Source organism: Acanthochromis polyacanthus, chromosome 17 (genome assembly GCF_021347895.1).
Source record: "Acanthochromis polyacanthus isolate Apoly-LR-REF ecotype Palm Island chromosome 17, KAUST_Apoly_ChrSc, whole genome shotgun sequence".
NCBI classification, from domain to species: Eukaryota; Metazoa; Chordata; class Actinopteri; family Pomacentridae; genus Acanthochromis; species Acanthochromis polyacanthus.
This window is the reverse complement of record NC_067129.1, coordinates 20,268,782-20,295,044: the sequence shown is the minus strand read 5'-3', so window position 1 is coordinate 20,295,044 and position 26,263 is coordinate 20,268,782. Positions and strand designations below refer to the sequence as shown.

The window sequence follows — 26,263 nt, the reverse complement described above, 5'->3', positions numbered from 1 at the left end:
AGTGTAGACATCAACACAGAATTTGGTTTAAAAAGTAATGGAATTTATTTCTGAAGTGAAAGATTGAGATAAAGGAAAAAGTGCATTTTTGTCAGAGGAAAAGAGAGTTTATGCAGGATGCTGGCTGGATTGAAGCAGAGGTGGGTTTGGCAAGCAGGCAGGCAGACAGGTATGCAGTTGTCCTGTCAATCGCTTTGGGCCAAGTTTCCTCTGAGTCCCCACATTCCAGAGCCGTTGTTCATCCGTGCAGGATATGCCAGTTACCCCACTGGACACAGCATTTTCAACCTGTCATCAGAAATGATTATTTGATTAGTTTATAATTGTGATATAAAAGAAGACAATTTGAACTTTAACAGCTGTCTTTGATGAAAACTATTGCATTCATTAATATTATATGCAGTGGCGGTTTTTTGCACAAGCCAACTGGGCGGCCGCCTAGGGCGGCAAACTCAAGGGGGCGGCATGATGAAGGGGGGAAAAAAATTATTAAATACAATTCCCTTCATAAGCACTCAGCTGAGTAAGCATCCATTGACACTCTGATGGTGTTACGTTACATAACAAATGGCGCCCTCTTCAGGTCAAGAGTCAGAGGTGCGCCCTCTGCTCTCTGACCGACGAGACCGTGGGGGTGCGCGGCTGCGGCGGAGACGGCGAAGACGGCCCGATGGTGTATATATCCCCCGCTCAACAGGAAAGGCGAGAGGGGTGCGTGTTTACCGGTGACTTGGCGCGACAGACTGACTTGCCTAGGGAGTCAATAAGGCTAGAACCGCCACTGATTATATGGGGTGCCGTCTGTAAAGCAGCTCATGCTAAAAAAAAAAAAAAAACTCAACATTTTGTCACATTTAGCTTCAAACCATGTACAGACAAGTGGTGTGATTTTTTTTATTGGTAACCTTTTACAACATTTACTGCAATATTTCTCATCTTAGAAATATCTTTAATAGTTTAATGTAAATATTAAATGTCAGACATAAATGATAAATATAAATGTTAAATATGACATTAACATTTGTATTTAGTAGACACCCGAGCGGCGTCTACTCTTTATTATGTCTATGGTTGCGTCTGTTGACATTTTGATGCTGTAACTCTGCAGAGCCCGCTACCCGGAAAGGGCTGACCGGAATTGAGAAGACAAAAAATGCGGAACAAGGTGGGTAGGGAGGAGCGAAAGAGGGTGATACAAATGTTGCAGAGAGATAAACAGGAGTTAACTTTAGGTAGTCTTTTAGGGAGTGCATTACAGGAAGGATTAGGTGTTCTAATGAATTATTTGAGGGCAACGGGGTTAGGAAATAGGATATAGTTTTGTTTTGTTTTGTTTTCTGACCATCTCTTGACTCACACTCCAGTCCAGTAGGTGGCGGTAAATGCACCTAAAAGTTGGTTGCCAACCACCAATAAAAAGAACGAAAGAAAGAAAGAGGTGAGCTGGTTACAGTTGTTACTTGTACCTCATTACCATTCGTGTTTGTGTGTGTGTGTGTGTTGACGAGCTTTTTTAATATAAAAAAGTTAGCAAGCTCGTGAGCAAACTGCTCCTGTTTTCACGGCAGACATTTTGACTGAAGAAAGAACTGTGATGGTGTAATAATAACAGTAAGAATAGTTCAGTTCAGCTAAGTGTAGCATAACTGACGTTATGCCAGTGAGCCACCGTCAAACCGCGGAAAAAGGTTTGTTGCATGAGGTAGTCACCAGACCTGCAGAAAGGACTTTAAATGTTTCAAGAGCTGGAAAAGTACAGTTGCTTTTCTTTGAAGGCCCTAGGATTACCACGGCCTGTATGGTGGACAATGTACATGCACATATCAATATTTAAAGATTTTAATAAGTGTAGTATATTTGTCAATGTTTTTTGCTGTTGATTTTTCATTTAGCATGGTTGATTAGGTGAAACTGGAAAATTAGACGGGGTCAACAGTGTAAACCTCCATGTACCCATATGTCTGTGCAGATTCTCAATCATCTAGGTCATGATAATCACAGAAGTTTTAGGAGAAATCAACTTCTCTTCTGGATTTCTCGTGTATGTCCTCCAAGACATCTCACTTCTCATCCAAGAGGCTGACTGATGGGGAGTTACACAATAGTCACTACAGTTCACATGGCTAATGAACCATTAAAGAACCAACTGACTGCAGGGACTGAGAGACGGACACATGGAGTTCTGTCCTTCTGTAGATTTGGAATTTTTTCTAAGTAATGATTGATTGTATATTAGCACTATATTGTAACTGTAGCGTACATCTCAACAGGCAAACACTATTCTGACATTCAGTAGAACACAAAAGTGAATGGAGTGGTACAGATCAGTTCTAATTAGAAGCAGATATGTACAAATATTATATATTTTATAAAGAGACTGTGAGCTAGTAAGCACTGTTACCAATAGTAATCTCCGGAGTACAAGGAAAAAATGTTTAGTTTTGTTAACGTTAATGTTTCTGTTTACTTTGTGTGTCGTAAATTTGTACATTTTGATTTAAAGCATATGTTCACTTGCTGTAATATAAGGTAGTCCCAACCCGGTCTCACGGGGATTCGTGAAACTGTCACGTAAGTTTTAGTTTCGGTTTCGTGCGCACCAACACGATTTCGTCATGTTTTTCGTGCCGCTCACCACGAAATGTTTTTCGCTGTGGTAATCACATCTGAAAGTGGTTTATACCGGCGGATTCATGACGATCTAAGCTGTCCATCGGCGTATACTGCTTGTGTGATCGCGTTTGCGGCCGCCGGCCGCCGGACATTCTTGAAATTCCTATGCAAATTGGTAAGTGTACCACCGGCTTATGGTTAGGTTATGGTTAGGGTTATGGTTAGGGTTATGTTTAGGGACGATGTCATGCAAAATATAGCGTTGGATTCGCCACGGTTTTACATTAAAAATATAATATACCCATTCTTTTGAAATACGTTCTGAGTGGCACGAAAAGTCCGCCGTTTAAAATACATTGGTGCGAATTTCGTGGTGAGCGGCACGAAAAACATGACGAAATCGTGTTGGTGCGCACGAAACCGAAACTAAAACTTACGTGACAGTTTCACGAATCCTCGTGAGATCGGGCTCGGTAGTCAGTGTTGGTTTTTTAGGTAATGCCAGTAAATTGCCAGCAGGGGACAGTGTTCTCTGCATGTATTTAGAGAAACAGCCAAGTTTTGCAGAATCAAATCGAATGTCAACAATCTATTCATAGGGAATGTATACAGAGAGCTTTACTTATGTGGCAGTGCTACAACTGGTGCAAACAGCATTTGTACACTTTTGTTTCCTTGACATTTACCAGGCCCGTGTGATTGGTGATTTACTGAGGTGGTAGTAGAATCAAAAACAACTCAGAGTTTCATTTTAATGAGGCAGCACATAACAGGTTGTTAGTATTTTGATAAAAATTTATCTTTAAAGTTGAGACAATAATATACATCTCAGAATCACTTCTAATTTTGGTGAAAAATCTCTTAGCTTGTGGTGCTTTGATCAATAAGGATACATTTAGTGCTTGAATTTAACTGCAGTACTTAAAGAATAATGGCTGTCTGATCTCACTCAGTACTCTGTTCCACCTGCATCACAAACACATCTTGTCACATATTATCACTAGGAATATTATAAAGATAAGACTTAGACTTTGTTACTTATTATGTGCATCATATTTGTTTGTTGTTTCCTTATGATTTTTCTGTTTAATATTTGTGTGCACATGCAAATTTACATAAATAGAATTTATTGAATCCATGGGTCTAAAAAGTCATGTTTTAAAGAAATGAATTGTATTGTGTACCTATAATTAAAGAAAGTGGCTATTTCTTAATACCTTCAGTAGATATTGCAGGAGTGTTCCTGTTTAAAGGCATTTTTGGGGCCAGCGCCAGAGGAACATTGTTAGTGTCAAAATGAATGAATTGAATGAAGAGCCGTTGAATGATCATAGTTTTTCTATCAAAAACTTTAACAGAAATATATAATAGGCAGTGTGTCACCACCAGCACATGATATCTCTTGCTATATAAGACTAATATGCTGCATATAATAGTCTGGATGCAGTGGTGAGAGAATCAACAGTGTCTTTTATCAGCACTGCAAACATGATTAAAATTGATGTTGTGACAATTTTTTGTTATGAATACTGTAAAAGCTGTTTTTAAATAGAACAAAAAACTACTTTGAGATTAAATTCTCAAAATTAGTCTAATGTGAGGTATGTGTGTGTGATTGAGGACAGAAAATATATCCTCCTGATACCCAGAGAGTACCATCTGCTGGCCGAAAACTGCCACAACATACTTTTTTGCTTGTGAGAGCAGTGGGGCCCTCAGCGTTACTAATGCAGTTTATTTTATTTATTTATATCTTATTTTTTCATTTCTTCCATCTATTTAATCTGTGACACCCTAACCTTGTTTAAATGTAAGGATTTTAGTTGCATTTCATCAACATATTTTTTTTTTTATTCTTACCACTGATAGGTGATGGTGATAAATGCTACACGATAAAGGCATTTTTTCTCTCGAGACGATGATTTTTGAGGCCTCAGCTGGTGTCCAGGTCTCTATTAAGATTCAATATATATTTCTAAGATACTTAAAAGCGATATTATAAAATGTTTTAATTCTTATTTATTTTAATTCCCAAATGCTTTGAAAGGAAATAAAAAAATCTTGTAAAAATGTGCTGAAAAAGGAAATGTGCAGCTTGAAAACTGTTAATGGATAATATAGTCATTGATTTCGTAGATCTTTTTCTTTTTCAAATGTCTCCTCTGCTTTTTGATCTCTCTCCATCAGCTTGGCTGTCTAATCACTGCTCACGGAGGTTGGCTCACTAGTTGGCAGATGCTCAATCCCAGAGCCTGCATCTGCTACCTGTTTGTACCAATTATCAGGCCCATGATACTGCACTGACACCTCTTCAATGGGTTAACAGATGCCACAATTAGCCACTCATTTGAATAGCTGCCTGCTTAGCGTGAGGACCCTTGTTGCATCATCTCCAACTGTGGGGACCGCCTTTCATCTATTTGCCTTTTTTCTTGTTGCCTCTCAAATGAGGCGTGGGAAGGCCAGGGAACCCCGGTGTGTTGAGCAAACAATCTTTTCAGCGGATCCCTAAATTAGCTCTTCAGACTCGCTGTTGCAGCTGAGGGGTAGACTTTGCATGGCAGAATGCACTACATACGTTGGAAATGAGGGGGCGCTCTTTCATGTAGCCCATAGCTACTTCCCGCTTGTTGCACTTCTGTCTTTGAAGACAGGTTCTGTATTGTTGTAAGAAGCCAGTGTCCAGCCTGTGTGTTCCAGGAAACTTCATCCTTAACATGGCTTATTGTTGTTATTATTCTGCTGCTTTCGGCGTTTCGTCATAATATTTAGTTTTGCAGCGTGAAACAGATCCTTGATGATTTAAGATAGAGGAAGGTTGTTCATTGCTTGCAGTGAGCAGGGTCTCAGAAGGTCTGGTGTGACAAAATTTACATGAATTTAGTAAATAATCAGTGTCAGGGTTTGTCCAGTTGGGATACAACCCTTACAATGACACGTTTTTAAAACTATGGACCAATGATGTGAGGGTGATGAAACAAAAACATAAGGAAATTTTTACTCATTTGTCTGGCATGCCACCTCTGCAAGGAGCCTATTTTATGTGGACACTTTAGTGAATTAACCCTTACCAGATTCTAGACTAATTTGCACAGTTATTGCTGCCATAATTTTGTGGTAATTTTGTAAAAACAGACCAATTTCATAATGTTTTTTATACCATTCATCCATCCATCCATCCTCTATACACCGCTTTATCCTCATTAGGGTCGCGGGGGGTGCTGGAGCCTATCCCAGCTGACTCGGGCGAAGGCAGGGGACACCCAGGACAGGTCGCCAGTCTGTCACAGGGCTACATACACAGACAAACAATCACACTCGCATTCACTATACCATTCATACAAAGGCTAATAAATTTATCAATAAAGTATCTGAAAAACCTAGACTAATAGATACAACACGTTTGGCAAACCTTTCTAATGACCAAGCCAACAGCTAAAAAGTAAAACTAGCAAAAAATAACTTAAGGCTTATAGGATATCTGAATACTCTGAATAATTTTTTGTGTCTGATAAATTTTCATGACAAAAAAAAGTTTAATTTGCTTTTTTAAAGGATTTCTACGGTCAGTCTCTGATTTAGAAAGCTTAAATCTACCAATATACAAAAAAATTTCATTCTAATAGTTGATGTCTCCTTGTGCAATACAAGATGAAAAGTTCATCCGAACACAATGTTCTTAATTTAATACTGTGAGCTAATGTATGTGCTGCTGTGAAAAGCAGCCAGTCACTGAAGAGGACAACAATGTTGACATTAAGTATGAACCATGGTGGGTGACGTGTAACAACAAAATGACAGCACTGTTACTAGGGGCTAAGTGCTAATCTTGGGTGGGGGAAAAACGGAATACTCTGAGGATATTTAGCTAAAAAGAGGCTTACTGGTGTGATTCTACCCTAGTTCTCACCAACATTTTGTCAATGTGCGAATGTGATATGTGTAATTGTGTGTGTGCGTGTGTGACCGTGTGATATAAAGTATAGAAAGTGTGTGTTTGTGCACGTCTAAGCCTCAGAGTGTGGATGCGCACGCACAAACTGCTGTGTGTGAGCATGTTACTGTAATCCTGCCTGTGTGTGCATGGATCAAAACCACATGTGTCATTTTTGCACAAAGAGTATGATCAATGCAACATTCTTGTACAGCCAATGAGGAGAGAGCCCTTGTTACTGGGCAGTTATGTGTTTATCTCCCCCCTCCTCTTCGTTCTTTCGTGAGGTCGATGTCACGCGTCAAGCCTCATAGACTCTCAGATCAGCATGAGTCTTTACGACACACCAGGGTCCTGCGGTTGTGATGAACATCAGCACTATCACTGGTTTTGTAGGTCAACCAGTGTTGAGCTACGGGGGCAGCCCAGCTCACAACACATGCACTTGTGAGCACTACTTTTATGCATAGAGCAAAGGTCATACTGGAATTTCTACACACAAAAATTACTGGCAGGAGTTTAGCAAAAATCTTCACAGATTTTTTTTTCTGCAAGTGTAATCATTGTAAACAATAAGAAATAGTTTACTCACCTTTTATTGGCTGACAAAACGGCAAATGAGTCATTCCATCTCATTTCAACAAATCTGAGGAAATTTTGTTGCATGACCTCCTCTGATCATCTCCAAACTTTTTTTTTAACTATCCCAACATAAGAATAGATTACTTGCAAAGTTTTAACATCATATGATTGCTATTTGCTAAGTTATAAAATATTTAAATCCCTATTTTTCCACTCGGAAATTGATATGTTAGGTAGAAAGGCTTGATTTAGGAAGATAATACTGGGAACTGACTGATGATATAGACTTACAAGTGATCTGAAGGGTTCAAACACCTTAACAATAGAGCAGGAAAAAATAATTTGGAATGAATATACCCATTTCTCTGTGGTACAGGGCAATTTAAAAATTTGGCGAAAATGGCATTTTTCAAGAATTTAGGCATTTTTTTCACAAATTTTAATAAGTAACAAGGTTCATATGTTATAAAAATCTCAAAGTACCTTAAAAGTTCTCTCTAACCTAAAAATATCCAAGAGCTAGCTAGTCTCCTTAGACCTCAAAACGATGCCTATTTATGAAACAGACTGAAAAACACCATACATATATTGGCACAGAAACCAATGTGGGACATGGAGTAGAAACATGAAACTTTGTCTGTATAACAATAAACATCCGAATAATTGATATCTGAAGTATCAACATTGTTTCTTGAATCCTTCATGGCCAATTTAACCAAGAAATGCACTATGTTTTATAGGCGTTTTTTTAGGAATTCTAACTAATATATTGCAGTTAAAATGAGTTATTTTGCCTTAGGTCCCATGTAAAACATGTAATTTGTCCCCAACTTATCACACCACTATTTCTGTCCTTTGAACTGCTTGAATTTCTCTGAATTCAGGCCATCATCTGCACCAGATATGTGGTACTGTCCACCACGGCGTGTTGAAGGAGCAGTGATTGGACAGAGGATGTGGGCTGTAGGCACCCACACTACGTCATCCTTTCTAGGCCATGTGAACTTCTTGCTGGGACCTTTTGGGTGCATGAATTTCACTTGCAAATCTTCAAATTCAGCTGATAAGTCAAATACGATACCGAGGCTGTCCTGAGAATGCAGTCTGGGAGTGATGCCATTTCTTCTTATTCAGTTACTGTATGAAAGAAAAAACAATGTCTATATAATAATTAACTTCAGATATGCCCTTTGTAACTTATACTACGATGCTGATGCTTCAGATTCATCTTTCATCTTTAGTTGGTCATGTAAATGGTTCCTAAAAACAAAAACGAGGATCAAAATGTATAGTAAATTGATTCAGCAGTTGCTCATCTTTGGCACAAGAAACAAATATGAAAGTAAGTTCACACATACTTCACACATACTAGTTCCTCCAAAAAAATTTGAACCGCGTACCATGTATCCCACATGCACTTTTTAATGCCTAAAGTTAGGCTATTTTGGGTCTACACCTGAGTTCAACAGCCTATAAATCAATAAATAAGCTTTATTTTAATGTTTTAAAACTTTTACCTTATGCAACTTTCATTAGTAAAGAAGAAAATTCATTCTTTCAATGTCTTTTCACAAGAATAAGTCCTAAAATAGAGGCATGAAAAACCCAAAATAAAGTCGCCCATGAAATAATAAGGATATTTTGGGAAATTCCACAGTCCAGTATTTTTTTATTTTCATTCATTTCTATACTTTTCTCACCAGAAGGGTAAAAGTTTTGGAAGGGGAAAAAATTCTGACCATGTAAAAGGAGTATAAATTGCTTTTTTTAGTAGTTTAAAACCCTAAAATCATAGGCGAGGATTAAGTTTGGACTGACTATGGGTATTAGATTAGATCATTACTGCTTATACTGTATGTTTATAACCATAATACTTTGCATTTGTTCATAAAATTACCCAAATAAAGCCCAAAAATTTTTTTGGGAGGATCTGAGAAAGTGGTGCAACAAGCATTTGTTGAATTGACATGGAATGACTCAAATATATCATGTTTGTCAAGCATATTATTAATTTTATGAGTATTGTGCATTATTGTGATATGATTATCATTGACTAGCATTCCACATTAATGTTTATCACATTTATATTGACTGCTCACTACAAATTCTATAAAGCAGACTGAAAATTTTCTTGGAAGCACATCTGCAGAGAAATCTTACACTTAAGGATAAGAAAGAATTAGTATTATGTGTTCACAGTTGTCGATGAATCACCCAAAGCTTACTTCAGCTTCTATACTGCACTGGTAGCATTAAATGTAATTCTATTTTTATTACTGATAGTGGTGTTGCATTTTTTTATGTTAATTGAAATAATTTATCAAGCACAAATAGCAAAAAAGTTGCCTGTAAATTCTCTCTCTATAAAAAAAATGAATGTTTTGTGTATGTGAATGTGTGTGTTCTAATGCTACGTTGTGTTAGCTCGTGGTGTTGAAAGGCTAATTGATGATTAGAAAACCCTTGTGCAATTATGTTAGCACATGAATAAAAGTGTGAGTTTTCATGGAAAGCATACGTTGTTTGGGTGATCCCAAGCTTTTGAACAGTAGTGAATAAATAGTTCATTAAAAATATTATAAATTTTGCTGGTTCTTGTGCCTCCCTTATTCCAATTTCACTGTAGATTGAATACCATCTTATTTTAAACGATATCAGACACAGACTTCAAGTCCTACTCACCTAGAAGATGTCTAACCACAAACCAAATTTCAGAGTAATCTAAATATTTAATTTAAATTTAATTTAGTCATTGACTGTTAATCAGATTTCCCCTATGCTTTATAATGTTGATTAATTAACAACAATAAAAGAAAATCCAGACTTTGAAATACTAAGTTCAAAGTAACTAATAATTTGAGAAAGTCCTTGAAATGAAGCAAGCAAAAAAGACAACAGAGTAATTTTGCCCACTGACACGTGAAGATATAAAGCAGTAGTAGATAATGATGCTCCTGTAAATTAGAAACAAACTGAATACATTTACTCATGGATCTAGTACAATTTTGAGTTATTTGTAGTGGATTAAAATTCACGAGTCAGTGTATTCAGTGTGCTTGAACCGCTGTACTATGATGTCTTTCAAGTGGCTAACAAGACAGAACAAACTCAAAGCGGTGCAGTTACTGATTTTAACTGTCTGTTTAATTCGACAGAGATCATCAAATAAGCTGGATATGAAGTTAATTGTAAGTAGAAATTACTACAGTAGCTAAACATGCTGTGGAACTACTAATGGCTTCTTTGAATCATGGAATAAAATTTGTTGTTTAAGGAAAATCCCAAATAACTTTTTACATGCAAACATGTTATTTTTGGTCATTTAATTTTTTCACAGAGAAAAAAAACCTCTTTATTTTCAAGAATGCAATTACAGCTTTGTCCACTCCTGCAGATTCGGTTAATCATTGACAAGAACAGAAATATAGCAAATATGATAACCTTTCCAAGTCAGCTCATGAATATCCACAGGCTTGGCACAATGCCTGTTTCAATATTTAAATGCACTTCTTTCTTCAATTTGATTTTAATTCTAGTACCCTGTATATCTAAACTTTGTTAAGCCTTGCATAAATCATCTACAGTTTGTATCAAGATGAAGGCTTCACATCAAAACACATTCATGTCAAGCAAGTCATTGTTAAGATATGCCTTAAATAACTATTCATTGTAAGGATTGTATATGACAAGAACAATTCTGTTTTCCACAGTCCTGATGGTGTACAGGCCTATTCTGTACTCCCACTGCAGCACCACTCCTGACCACATGGTGGGATCAGTCCTCACTGACTTCACCCATGAGTCCAGCATCACTGATGAGCCGAATGTTAAGAAATCCTCTTTACTGGTAAGGTTATACTTTAATCTTAACAATCTCTTTTCGCCCGTTATGTAAAACAACATACATCAATAACAATAAGCTGAAAAACATCTGTCTGAACCCCTCAGTCAAGTAAACAATAAGCATAACAGAGGGATTTACAAGTAAGACAGCTAGTTGCTGACAGGATCTCCTTGGACAGTAAAAACACATCCATCTTATTTTCTCAGGATGGATTCATGTATTGTGCCTACAGAAAACATCAGCCTGGTTTTGTGTACTGTGGTGGTGAGCTTTTCCAGCAGAATACTAAATCTACATTTGGAAATGTACATTCCCTGTTGAGGAATTTGGACCGGCGCCGTTTTTTTTTTTTTTTGCAGAGTTAAATGTTTGTTTCCCCAGTGTTCTCCTTTGGTTGGTCAGTGTAGTATTGCTGTTGACAATTTTGTATTTAGGTCAGTGTGGCCCCCTCAGGGTCTGACAAACCACTTTCTACCCGAGTCCCCGTGATTGACACATTTTCTTATAGCAAACGAAGTCCTGCTCCTCCGGTTTTAAATTCTTGATGAGTAACATGTTATAAAATACAACACTAAATGCTGCTGTTTGTGCACTCTCATTTAGATATCCCTGAATACCATTTAGTTGTCCCCTGAATGCCACTAATAATGCATTAATAACAATGAGTACAAAAACGTTGCAATTATTTATTCATCTCTCTGTCTTTCTTCTCTGTATTTATCTGTTTATTCCACGCATGTTAATTTCATCTCTTCGTAATACACTGCAAACAGACATATGTCCCCTCAGGGTGTGTACGATCTTGTTTTGCATAGACTGCAGCACCACATGACCCAGCTACCAGAGATGGCTACCTGTTGTCTTCTGTGCTGACTCTCATCCTCACCACTCCTAGACAACATGGCAATAATCAGCAGCCTGGCAAAAACCAGAATTACCAGGACATCCTCTAAGAACATAATGCCTGTCTTAGACACTGGGCATCTGGTGGCATTTCCTGGCTATATGCTGCATACAGGGGAGGGGGTCGAGGTGAGGAGAAGGAAGGGGAGGGTAGGAAGAGACAGCGAAGTGAGGGAGGGAGGGAGGGAGGGAGGAAGGGAGGAAGGGAGCTTTAGACTTGGATTAAGGGGGAGCTGTGAAGGGGGGGAAGAGAAGGAGAAGAGCTGACCTGACCACATGCTCCATCCGTAAAGCGCTTTTCTTCTGCGCTGGCCCTCTGCCCTGGACAGCCAGTCCAGGTCAAACCCAGAGCCCCCACTGAGCAACGCCCCATGCTGCCTCCCACAGCCATTGTGATCTGTAGGTCTGCTCCGTCGGCCTCTCTAGCCTGATGTTTCATTTTCAGGAAGGTCTTGGTGAAGGGTCCGTAACTTAATTTTTGACTCAGCAGTAAAAGATTTTCTTCGTTTTCTAAAGAACTGCAATCCATCAGGCAGAAAATGAAGAGAAGTATATACATGGCTGCTATGACTACCACTGATAACGACCTCAGCCTCCCTTCACAGCGACAAAAACATTCCAGATTCTATAATCATTGTTTTTAACTGAAGTCATACCTTAGAATTCATATTTTGTATTTTGTTGTTATCGACTTTTCAACAAATAAGATGAATTCATGTCTGCTCTTGCTAAGCACATGCAACAGAATAATACATTTCTGCCAACTTTTTATGAAGCTGCCACAGAGGAACATTTAGTGTTTTTACTTGAGAAATTATGTGAAATTAGGAGTGTGCGATCAATTTTCGGTCAATCAACAAATTGATTAATCGACTGAGTGTTGCAGCTCTGCACATAGAATATCTGTGGTACTAATGTCAGCAACCTTTTATTCAACCCTGTCTCAAGAAAATAACGTTCCTATTCAGCTAAACAGCGTTCTCGGTTATGTTTCAAGGGGAACTTATTTACTGCCAGTCCATGCGTTACAAATAACTTTCAAATCAACATATTGTTAACATTTTTTTTACTACTTTGCTTTTGCTTTTTTTCAGTCCACCAATCGTATTCTACATCGGGTGGGACATGTCACCGTGGTAACCCAGACAATGAAATACAACCTTTAAACAAGTTGGGAAAGATTCATATTTAACCCAAATGGTATTTTTCAGCAGTTTTAATGCCTAAATATAAACAAGCTTCGAACAAGTATGAAAGTGTCAGAGACAGTGCGATATTTCCCTACAGCTAACCAACCAGTGAATGAGTTGAGAATAATGTTCCTACATGAGATGCAGCGCATGAATTCTGTTGCTGACTTTTGCTTCAGTCCTAATTCCTTGCGCAGACATTATGGTTCTTCAAACTGGAAGCCTTGCCTGTGACATAATTTCTTTTTAAATTTCAAAATAAGTCAAAATTTGTTTCTCATGAACATGTTTTTGGGAGCTGGGTTCTTCTATCTGACCTTAGTGACAAGAATGGAAAATGCCATGACTATAGACTATATACAAAATGAATGACAATGAAAGTTGATATTCAGAGACCATATCCATTATCCTAAACTAGATGGACAGCTACAATAAAGCTACATTAAACATAGATTTATAAACTGTAGGTAAAGTCCTATAACCTGGCAATAGCCAGATTAATAATTGTGTAGTATTTGATAGTACTCCACAATATCAATCTGGGACCGCTCCATGTAAATCCGTTCGGAGGAAAGAGGCACGGATTGGACAATGCAACAGTATGTCCCGCTTCTGACAGGTTTGTTTTTAGCCAATCGCGGGATCTTCACAACGAGCGGAGCCAATTGGTAGATTAAACTCTTACCAAAACCCGTAGGTAAAAAAGCACAAACATCTTTACCATCCAGAAATGCGCAAATCGCCTCTCGTTCTTCCTTCAAAGAAGCGATAGGAGATGCAGCTAAAACTGACTTAATAGCAGCATCTACACGATCGTTGTCCTCCGTTGCCATGTTTGTTTTGATCTACTGGCGCTTGGTGTCATCTTCACACCCAGATATCCCGCCCCACACGAATACTGCTGCGTAATTGGCCCATGCCAACTTGGCTCTGTACGAACAGTGAATGCGGGAGCGGTGCAAGATGGTTTCTTGAGAGATTTGTGAACTCACAAATATCACGAGAAATCAACTTGCTGGCAAGGTTAAAAGTCCTAGCCTTGTAGCATTTTCGAATACCCATCAATATCATTAAAGTCAATACATTTAGTGGTAAATGTTCTTCTCTTTCATTATGCTGCATGAATCAAGTTTGTTGCAAAACTTGCAAGTTTTTTTAAAATTATTCTGGCAATTTTTCTGGAGAATTGGTGAAATTTGCACACATAATGACCTGATTGCCCCTCAGAATGGTGATTTAAACAATTGGGATTTATGACCGAACACAGCTTCTTACATTAACAACCTATGACTGTTGCACGACTGCAACATATAACCAGTCCAGAGTTAGACTAAAGGTTTTTTTTAAGTGATTTCTAGAAGTTAGTTTCCATTGCCTTCCTTAGAATGTCTGTCGTAATTATTATAGACTGCAGTGTTTGAACTCCCCTCCCGCCCTTCTAAACTCCCCTGAAACCTCCCAGAGAGTACAGCGTTTTGCGCAAGGTGACTTCCAACTCCTGACAGGCTTTCTGTCGAGGAAACGTTGAAGATGCCCTGGGGCAGATCGCCAGCACCAAGGCCAGATGGGAGCCCCACTCTCTACCTGCCATCCATCCCCCCCACCCGGTGCCAGTCCCCTGACACCCCCTCATGCCATCTGTGCCGAACTGCCCCTAGCTGTCAACAGTTCAAGAGCGGGTTGCTGCGTTCCAGCCGGCAACACAGCTGTGCAGATGTTGTCAGGGCGAAAAGATGGCGACGGCGGCGACAGCAAGGCCAACATCTGTGCTCCCTGTGGGAACAGCAGAGCAGCACTTTGCAAGAAAGTCAGTCACTGTGATACTGTGTCAGTGAGCTGACAGACGTGGTGTTTAACGTCCTGTGTGGAATCATCAGTGCTGCTCCTGGCTCATAAAGGCCCTGGAAAACCACACGCAGCCACCACTGCATAATACTCTGTCAGTTTAATAAATACTGTATGTTCAGCAGATTAAACCCAGATTAAGACACTGTAAACTGGATAGATTTACATCAACTAAGTAGATCATAGAGATTTGCTCCTGAAAGCACCCCAAACACCATTATCATTGTGTTTTTTAAATCTGAATCCCTGCATGTTTTTATCTTTATTAGCGTGATAGAAATAATTGAGTGGAGGTGAACTTGCTCTCATGTTCACATCCTCTGCTGTTTTGCTGTGTAGCTTGTGGCTGCTGATTTTCCATTTTCCTGCCACTGGATGCTCTCCCCCACCTCACTCTCTTCATGCTGCTTGATGCTGTCTGTGGCATGTGTCAGGTATAGCCCTTCATTACCACCCTGCTGCTCGCTCTTTCTCTCTCTCTCTCTCTCTCTCTCTCTCTCTCTCTCTCTCAGTCACACACACACACACACACACACACACACACACACACACACACACACACACACACACACACACACACACACACACACACACACACACACACACAAGAACAATGCATTTATGATGTGTTCATCAGAATTGTGTGTATATCTGTGTGTGCATTTGTGTGTGTGTGTGTGTGTGTGTGTGTGTGAGAGAGAGAGAGAGAGAGAGAGAGAGAGAGAGAGAGAGAGAGAGAGAGAGAGAGAGAGAGAGAGAGAGAGAGAGAGGAGAGAGGGAGAGAGAGGGAGAGTGGGAGAGGGAGAGAGCACAGCAGAGAAGGGAAAATGAATAGAAGGACTTCATACATTTTTATGACCGCACCGATAAGGTCAGTCATGTGCTATGGTTACTAAGCAACGCTGCCACCCCATGTTGGACAGTTACGGACCAGGAGAGTCAAACTCCAAGATGTTTACTATTGCTCTGTGAATGACAGTCGCCCAGTCTCTTGCTTCCCACATCTCTGATCAGTGTCACATCACAATAAGATGAAGAGAAACACATCCCAGTGCTGCATCACGAGCCTTTACAGCGAAAACTAAGATGGAACAAGTCATGTATATTAGAAATATTGTGGAACACGACAGAGTGTTTTATCGTTCTCTAAAATATTGGGAAAATGAAATTGCATTGTTAATTCAAAACATTCATTATTAGTTTATGATATCTGTAGTGAAGATGTTGAAATTTACATTGGGATTGTGATCATTCAAATGATACAATACGTAGAAGATCCCTTTTTAATGTTGCTATGTCAGTGCTCACAGTGTCTTTCATGAATGCTGATGCTGGGTAAAAAAACACAACTATACCATCTACGTTTTTTTTCCTGGAGGGATGTACCCAACACTTTTAGTAGCAAATGTAAAGTGGGATTAATCATGAAAGTGGGGGTGATTGATTGAGTCTCTGTTGTTGACTGTCAGGGGCTGATACGGTCAGCATACAGAGGTTTTGTAAATTTGCGAAGAAAATGTGAAGAGCATCTTATGAAGCGTTTGAAAAGGCTCAGCAAAGTAAAATTTACGCAACATTTTATTGAGCTTCTTTTATTAACAGCTACAAAATTAAGTTATATTTAACAATAAATGAATCAATTTTATAATGAAATGTTTTGTTAAGCAAGAAATACAAGATATTGAAATTTAGCCGATATTTGATATGCCAATATTTTGCAACCTGCTTTGCCAGATAACCGATACCATACTTGTTTTGTCCAGTTAATTGCAGAGAATATCAAATTTTTCCTATAGTTGAATTAACATTTTATTTAGCCTCCTTTTATCATGATGGCAGATTCTGACATAAAATACGATTTTCAGATGTACACTTTGACTAGCCAAAGTAAGAAAACTCCTGCGAAGTTAATGTAGAACATGCCATATTTTATGTATCATTTTCTAACAAAACAAGCCAAACTTTTAACCTATCAGGCATTAATCTGTGTGTTAATATTCATTTTGGACCAATAACGACATTTCTTTTTAAAGCGTTTTGTGGTCACTGACTATGATGCTGATATCATGCATTTCTAGTTTACTGAGTTTGTTGTAAGTTAATAAAGTGCAGCTGAAACTCAGAGTGGACCTCAGGATCCTAAAATTGTCTTTTTCCTGTAAAAAACAAATTTTCAATTGTTCACCCTCAACCTTGAATGATGTAAAATTAGATTAGAGAGCCAGGAAGTTTAGATAATGTTGTAAAGTGCAATGCATAATGTTAGGATATACATTTCTCCTTAAATATCTGAAAAGCAAAGTCATATTCAGTATGTCAAAAACTGCCAATGCTGTATAAACAATGTATTTAAAATTGTATGTTGCCAGTAGCAATCAACAGGAAAGTCCTGAATGTAGTAAATTGAAGTAAATCTTGTGAATCGCTGCCTCAGTAATCAACTCAGAGTTAACACATGTTATGAATTCTGCTGCTTTTTGTGTGTGAGAAACACTTTGTAACTGTGTGTTTTGGTTTGTCTGTGTCTGTGGGTGCTGTGTTTTACATTGTAATTTGTTCGTTTGTTTGAGTGTGGGTGTGTCTTTGTGTGGGTGTGTACATCACTTTGTAACTCTATGGTTTAGGGAGTGCTATGAAACTGAACTTTGCTCGCAGTTTAAAACAAAAAAAAGAAAATCCCAGAATTACCTCTAGATGACCCTACTGTTCACTCAATCAAGACTGGACAGGAGAGCATTGAGCCGCGAGATGCAAAGTAGTCAATGAGTGGAATCAATGAGTAAATCTGCTAAGGTGGGTCATCAAGAGGCTCTGCTCTGTCCACTCAATTGGTCACTGCCTTACAAGGCAAGGTGATTATGGAAACCAATAAGGGAAAATGAGTGTTTTTCAGCCTGGTTAACAAGGATCCTACCAAGCAGTGATGCAGTTATTTGTTCTTTAAAGGAAACAGCTGACATACAAGGAAAAATTGGGTCTATGTTCATCTGTAACAAAATCGAGGTATTTGTGAATATTTCTCTGATTGATTAGTATTTCAGCAATCAATCACCATGCAGGAAAAAAAACTCTAAAGACTACCGTACCTGCATTTCTTCCTCATAACATGGTTTGAATTATCCAGGAGTGAGACCCAGACAGCAAAGCTCCCTCATTCCTTATGAGTTGTAGATTGAGATGATCCTGCCATCATTGGTCATGTTGAAGATATTATCAGACATACTTTATTGGGTTGTTTCAATATAATCGAAATATTTAAGAGTATTTTGTTAATAAGATCCATGAACATTTCCATTTAGGAATCCAGCTCTTTGTAGTTCTGACTAATGGATATGATTATTCCCCACTGTACACTGACTTCTTATTGAGCTCTTGTTGAAATATGTACATTATATTGAAAAGGGGTGCAGATATTGATGATTTTCGGTGGTTAGCACTGTTGCCTTGCAGCTAGGAGATCATTGGATCGCATTAGGCCTGGGCATGGGATCTTTCTGCTTGGAGTTTGCATGTTCTCCGTGTGCATATGTGGGCTTTCTCCAGGTTCTTCATCTTCCTCCTCTGTCCAAAAACTTGCTCGGGTTAACTGATGATTCTAAATTGTCTGTAGGTGTGAATATGGGTGTGATTGTTTGTCTCTATATGCAGCCATGTGACAGAGTGTCCCCTGCCTTCATCCTAAGTCATCTGGGATAGACTCCAGCCTCCCCGCGATCCTAATGAGCATTAAGCAGTGTATAGATAATGGATGGATGGATGATTTTCAGTGATTTTGAGGGCAAAGGCTTATGAGAGCCACTCCAAAAGCTTCAACTTGCATTTCTTAAAGTAGTTCACGATGCATTTTGAGGTCTGCTTTGACTTATTGTTATCTTTTTCTTTCTTTGCTGACTGCATGACATCTGAACCTGGAATTTGCTGATATTTAGTGGAATCCATCCATCCTTCTACCCCTGCAGTGTTTTTTCTGACTGCTGCCACACAACCCCATAGTAAATATTTCCACATTCTAAATGATTGCCAGATTTTCTTTCATTGAATGTCGCTCCTTTTTATTTTTATTGTCATACATTCATTTGATTATATTTTGGCCAAAAAGCTCAATTTGAACTTCATCCGTCCACAGCAGCTGTTTCTGAAACCATCCAGATGTTGCTTTGTGAACTTCAGATGTTGACTTTAGTGATGAGGTGGCAGGGAAGGTTTCCTACTGGTAACGCTGTGAAATAGTACTGTACAGTGGAACAGTAAACCACCAGCTAAAGGAGCTAAAGCCTCATGGATTCATATGAAGGTTTTCCTTGCTTTTTAAACCAGTTTCATCTGAATGTTTTCTTTCTCTTCCAGATCTTGTCTTGACATCCAGTGTTCCCCTCTACTGCCTGTAGAAACAGCAAGGTATATGCACTTTGATATGTTTCTGTAGCCTCTTCCTGCTTTGCAGTTATTCGTTAGCATCATTTCCAGATCTACAGTCAACTGCTGAGAAAAGCCTGTGGTTGTTGAGTGTTACCTCAAGGTTTTAAGAGTCACTTATCAGCTTTAGAGTCTGCTGACAATTCCTAATGAGCATTTCTGACCTCTGTTACAAGTCAATCAAGGCCAAATGAATTCTGGCACTACAATGTAATGGAGTCCAAACTTTAGCACATACCACAGTTCCATTTTTCTACTTTTTTGAATTATAAAATGAGGGGTCTCAAACACATCTGTAACTTCATGAAACATAATTTAAAATTTAAAATACAACAGCTTTGTAGTACCCTGTCAAACTATCCATCCATTACTCCAGCTTCACAGCTCATCTATCACTATATTCTGCTCATTACAGCTGTACCAGAGTTACCAGTATAAATAAGCTATTGAGTGTTTTTGGTCCAGCCTGGATACTCAGAACTTGACAAGTGTTTGTCACAATATGTGCTGTGTGAGATATTTATAGGCCTTGTTCTGGTCTCCGTGTTTAATAATGAGTTCAGGCTTGCTGTTGTACTCACATTTTGCTTTCAGTATGGATAACCTCTTTTAAACTTTCTCTCCCTGGTCTTCCTGACTGTTATTCTAAATTTCTGTATTTTCAGCATTTAGTTTAATGAGATAAATCGCAATGGATAGGCCTGCTTTTTCACTAAATGCTATTTTTGAATGTCATCGTGGACTTGGAAAATACAGATTGACATTTTTACTATTTTCTGAAATTTTAGAGACCAAACAATAAATTTATTAATTGAAAAAAATAATCAACAGATTATTCAACAATGAATATATCCATTTGTTGTACCATTGACCAAGACGTTTGTTTAAATTTGCCTGGAACAGCAACCAGAAGTTAAGAGACAACCACATGGTGGTGGTGGTGCTAGCAGCTTCATTAGATCATCTGGAGTGACTGGTCCAAAGGGAGCCTTTGACTTTTGAGAGTTATTTTGAGGAATACATTGTTTTATGACATATTACCTGGAAAACCATTGACATTTATGGCTTAATTGGACAACTTCATGGTTAGTGCTAATTAGCAGAAACTAATATGATGATTAACATTAATGGTAAATAATACATGCAATATAAACTGGATAACTGACAGTTTTACAGATGTGCCTTTCATAATGATGGTGGATAGGGGGGACAAAAATACTGCTGTTCCGACAGCCTCACCAAACCAATAGCATGGCTCGCAAAATGGCTGGTTGATTGTCATTCTCAGAATTTAAGACTGGTCAAGTTGGTGAAACAACAGTCTCTGGTCATATGTTCTCAGTAAATTGTTTAAAGTGTATAACACCATATCCAAATGATCACGCATTCTATATTCTAATATTTGACAAAATCGCTGCTTTTATTTGTTTGTATTCGATACACATGGTCAAGATAAGGCTTGTCATCTTGTCATTTTTTGCGAAGTTCTGAAAATCATCTTTATATTTCAAGATTTTAAGGCAAAACACTACACCTCTTTATAGATGCAAAATACATCTTGCAGAAACATGTGTGACTGTTTAATGTGTAAATAACAGAAGGGTTTAAAGCAGATAATACCTTTGACTTGATCATAACCTCACATATCATGGGGTTAAAGTACGGATTAAGGAAATACGGATTGAGCTCTTTATGACCATACAGCTAGTGATTTTAATCCAATCTCTGTCCTCTGTCTGGGATAAACACCGAAGAGAATTATTTACCATATGGCAGAGTTATTACACATCACAATAGAAAACAAAAGGCAATAAATCAACAAATAGGTTAGTACCAAGTAAATGGGTACTCTTGTCTTTGTCTTTTGTCAACAACATAAACCACCGACTGTCTGCCAGTTGTAATAAGTTGGCAAATTTGTGGTAATTGAGGAAAAGGTAGCACACGTGTTCTCACAAAATCAAAGAATCTCTGCGTGTGTGTGTGTGCATCTGTGGCTTTTCTCGGCAACCGTTCATCAAACTACTTCAAATTTGGTGGGTGTATTGCTGGGAATTTACCGAAGTGCATTGTAGAGATTGAAGTCCTTTGTCTAAGCAGTTCTCGGCAAACATAAAAATATATGCATCTCATAGAAGTTGTTAACTACAGTAGGTCTGGATGCTGAGGCAGCCCTGCGACATAACAACATCATGACAACAATGGCTCGTGGCCAACATGGTTGCATCAAAGCATGGATTCCAGCACAGGGCAAGTTGCAGCTTAAAATACCTCGTCCACAACCGTCTTTTTTCATTTGTTGTGTCTGGTACTAAGATGTTGGCAGTGGATTCTTTGTGTCCTATAGGTTGTGGAGTCAGGCCTCCATGGATTGTTCCAGCAAATCCTGTGGATGCTCAGTCAGATTTGGATTTGGCAACATGGGAGTCCAGGCCGAGGCCTTGGGCTCTTCATGTTCCTCGAGCAGTTAGTGAGAAGTTTTTGAAATGTGGCAAGTTGCGTGGTTCTACTGGTGGAGGCCACAGCCACCAGAGAGTGCTTATACCGTCGGGGTGTGGTGCTTGGCAGCGTTGTACACTTCATCTGTCATTGTTTCTAATGTTGTGACTGCTGAATGTATTGAGGTGAAATGAATCCATATCATAAATATTTAAGCTTAAGGTCAAGTACCTGAGTAAAAACACTAATTCTCTAGTTCAGCTGTAAGGTTGCCAGGATGTACAGTAATTAAATTAATCTTTGTGTCCTTTTGAATTAAATGTCCAGTATTACTCTGATTAGGTGTCTGACACATCTTTCGGTCTGTCATTATTATTACTATAATACAGCTATGATGTGGAAATTAGATGACTAGGTGACTGAATAAAATACAGGAATATTAATGAGTCAAATTTTGCTACTTATGATATAATAACATCTTTAATTAATCCTTAGAATAATTGAAATTCGAACAGTTATGATTACATTAGTCCACTATTTAAAGAAAAAACTGTCTTCGGCTAGCCTTCTTTCTGAGCAATGTCAGTTATACATGAGGTGTCAGCTCATTTGACTTTTAATGTAAACATTTTGATCAGCCAACACAGTAAGTGTCGAGTGGGAAGCAGTTTAGATGAGCATTTGGTTGATGGTATTGAGAAAACTGCAAGCAACAGTCCCAGAGACCAAGCAGTTAGCCTGTTCTACACAGGCATATTTGAAATGGGAACCACACTAGCAAAGATGAAACACCAAAGTATGTATTAAAATATCAGTAGTGTAGATGTTGATGTGTTAGCCCGTTTAGCCAATGAGATACCTTTGCTGGCAGTTACAGTAGGTAGCTACCTCCAACTGAAGCAAAATATGTAGTAAGTTTCTAGGAATAATCCATTTGAAAAGGGTAGTGGGGTGTTAAGAGTGCCAGGCTGGAGTCGTGCACTTTACTGCAAACATAACCCCATAACTGGATGAACAATAACCCCCCCCCCCCCCCCCCCCCCACTGCCGGGAGCCAAGGAGACTGACAGAGAGGGGGTTTAGGCAAAATCCACACAAACAAAAATCATACTTTGTATACAATGTGCGAGGAATAGTGCATGTTTTCTTCTCTGCTATCTTATTCCGCGTGGCTGCAGTCAGTGATAATGATCTGTTTTATTTTGGGGATGCCTGGCTGGAAGCGCATGCAGGGGCCAGACAGGCGGTGACAGGTCTTATATTCCTGGTGCAGAGCATGTTCATGTGCAGGTCTGATGTGGATGCTGAGTCTACGAGACAGATACTGTATCTGGGCGGAGGGCTAAAGCCTGGATCGCCTTTGAACATAAATGGGCCAAGCTAAATTCAAACAGTCACATTGCAGTGGATGTCACTGCAGTTACTACAGTGTCAGTGCCTGCAAGATCATTTCAAATTCAATGGAGGATACAAATGTGACTCTCTTATCATAACACCACGTCTGCAAAAGAGATCACAGAAATTTGCTCTAAGAAGATTCAAAAAGAAATATTTGCCTGTGTGTTCCCTTTGTGTATCACAATAGTCCTATTAATCCTTTGAAAAATCCCACAGTTGACATTCCAGTTACGTTCTTCTCTCTTACAGCCAGATGCATATTGTTAATTGTAAAATGTTAAAATGGAAGCCACCGTTCAAATATATTTACACTGCATGCTCTTCTCCTTGTAGCAGTTTAGTTTCCACGTATTAATCCACAGCCTCCCCCTTCTGAGTGGTTTGAATAGAGATGAACTCATGCAGGGGGCTGTGGATGTCTGACATGGCCGCTGTTTGATGCCCCCTGGTGCATTGGGGGGTCGCTACTTATATTTGTCAAGGTCAATTAATGAATGCAGGGGTAAAGCTGGCAGGGTCCCCAAAACGCCCCTGGGGCTCATAAATTATCCAGAAAACACATTAAAAGACAGGATTTGATCTCCTCCAATTAAGATAATTTAGATTTTTTTTCTCCCCTCACCAAATGCCTACATAGCATCCAGTCAGGTGTGGCCTACATCCCTCCCTCTCCCTGCCTCTCTCCCTCCCTCCCTCCCTCCCTCCCTCAGCATCCATCCTCCAGCCTGCTACACCACAGCAGTGCCAGCAAACCATAGACGGATGTCCTGCATAGGCTAATTTTCTCTTGCTTATGTTAATAGTTCTTCATCTCTTGAGTGGGGCACCTTGATCCGTCGTCTCTGTGATAAAAACAAAAGAAAGCAGGGGGCTTTTCACGCTCCTTCTGAGGCTTAGCTGAGCGCCCCCCTCATCCCCCCCACCCCTGCACCTTTAAGGCAATGGAGAGGGAGAGCAGCGGCTGCGGAGAAGGAGGCTAGGGTTTTACTCCACAGTGCTCTGAGGCAGGGCAGGTTATAAGCGCAGGGACCAGTGTGCGCAGTTTGTGTGTGCGGCTGCGGGGGGAAGATGCGTGTGCTTGTTGCTCGCCGGACGGAGAGAGGCGGCGAAGAGAGAATGAGTTTCCAGCGCAGCTAACAATCAACTCCATGCGCTTTTTTAATCCTCGACCAAAAAATTCCAACTTTTACGCATTTTTCTCCGCGTACCTGAGATGACACGCTCGGCTCTTTTCCGTGCATAGACTTCGAATTTATTTATTATTTATTGATTATTTTTTCTTTATTCTCATTTTGGAGGCTTTTTGTTGCTTTCCCCCCCTTTTGTTGTGTTGTTTTATTTGTTTAACCGTGGAGTTGGGTGTGCGCATAGGCAGTTTGTCCTATGCGTCTCCAGCCTCTGACTCAGCAGCAGCAGCAGCAGCAGCAGCAGCGGCGGCGGCACAGCTCACCTGGACCGGAGCGCACCGAGCCGAGCTCCCTCATGATCCACGCAGAGCAGCGCTCCGATACGGGGGGACGGCTGCACTGAGGCCCGGCGCGGAGCGGAGCGGTCAGTCCAACAAAAAAGAAAAGAAAAGAGAAGGGGGAGACGCACAGTTGTGGATCATATACTATCTCCCGCTGTACCAGGAGACAATCAGCAGCAGGAAGAAGCTCAAACCTCCTCCTCTTCATCTTCTTCCCAACGTGAAGGATTGAAAAAGAGAGACAGGGAGAGGGAGAGAGAGAGAGAGAGAGAGGGAGAAAGAGAGGGAGAGAGAGAGAGATTTGCAAGCTCCCTTTTCTTTCATTGCAAATTGACTTGTTGAAGAAATAAAGGAAGAAATAACAAGAAGAAAGAGTACGGGGAGAGAAGAAGAAAAAGCATAAGCTTGGATATTGAACGGAGCGGGGCATGTGGATATTGGCTCTTATCTTTTCCCAGTGCATCTTGAATGGTAAGTGATGCATTTGCGCACGTCGAACTTCAAGTTGATGTTAATTATCCCACAGCAGCGAGCGTAGAAAAATTAAAATGAACAGTCTTGAAGCCTTCCTGCATTCAAGATATTGATTATTTACATATTTATTTATTTATTTATTGTCCCAGGGAAATTGAATGGAAGAACAGGCTGTTGCTATGTCCTGTGACAGGCAGTGAGGCTTTTTTTTTTTTGTAGGGGGCTGATAGTTAGAATCACTCTAACCTTTATAAAGCTTTAGTATAAAAACGTTTAGCTCCTCATGCATGTACAACATTTAAGAACAACCCTTTTTTTCAATCAAATAACAGAAAGGATTGATAAAGAGAGAGAGACAGAGAGGAGAAATGTAGGTTGAGTGATAGGTGCAGCCTGTACTGCATGAAGACCAGAGCATTTTTAAATAGATCTCTATTTTAGTTTTTCTATAATTAATTTTAAGAAGATTCTAGGCCTAAAATTAAATCCTGCAATTATTTAGCTTTGCTCTCAGAAGGTATCAGAAATGGTTGTTTATTCTCTGTCAGCTAGCTGCACTGGGCCTCAATCTGTGTGCATTTTGCTACATCGTTTTTTAGACGTCTACTATACATACTAACACTTTATGAATACCTTTACATATGTACTGATTATGAAAAAATGTTTTTGTTAAATAATTTAGTTGAATCCTATCTGCATGTTTACCTGCTGTAATCAGCATTTGTTTGTTTTAATCTCAAACCTGCATTTGAATTGCATTCAGACAGAACAATTATTTGCCTAATGAAACTAAAATAATTTCTTCATAGACATTAACATTAATTTTCAATTCAGAAAGGCATTTGTAAACAAGAAAATGTCTTAATGAAAATGCAGTATATTTACTTGCATGGTGTAGGTAAATATTTTCATTATTTCAACTATTAAATAAAATAGCTTGCATGTTTGTTTGCATGTTTGTGTGCTTTCTGTTAAATGTATCGAGTGTTTTTCTAGAAAAAAGGATTAAATAGGTTGGCTGGGCTTTTTTTTTTCCGGCATTGCACCCGCCATATTAGAAGCACAGACATGGAGTCATTTTGGATTGGGAAAAAAAGAGACAAGCCCTTATCACCCTTGCCCAAGTGCACAGCTTATAAAAAGCATCCAAATCCTGT

At 39.2% G+C, this 26,263-nt stretch overlaps 1 protein-coding gene and 1 long non-coding RNA gene across 5 annotated transcripts in view; one reads left to right on the top strand and one right to left on the bottom strand.

The window, feature by feature from the left end:
• Positions 1–21: 21 nt before the first annotated feature.
• On the bottom strand, positions 22–24,728 carry LOC127530485 (uncharacterized). The gene is made up of 2 exons (XR_007937062.1): positions 24,615–24,728; positions 22–288 (listed from the first exon to the last, which is right to left on the bottom strand). It is a non-coding gene; the product is annotated as an uncharacterized LOC127530485 (long non-coding RNA).
• dscama (Down syndrome cell adhesion molecule a) overlaps positions 23,900–26,263 on the top strand; it is a 103,201-nt gene continuing 100,837 nt past the window's right edge. For 2 of the 4 annotated variants that reach the window (XM_022193300.2, XM_022193299.2), the window contains exon 1: positions 23,915–25,103. In XM_022193300.2, coding sequence (XP_022048992.1) covers positions 25,061–25,103 — 43 coding nt within the window. In that variant the 5' untranslated portion in view covers positions 23,915–25,060. Of the gene's footprint in view, positions 25,104–26,263 lie in introns of all 4 variants that reach the window. The other 2 variants (XM_051937302.1, XM_022193301.2) reach the window with 2 other exon arrangements.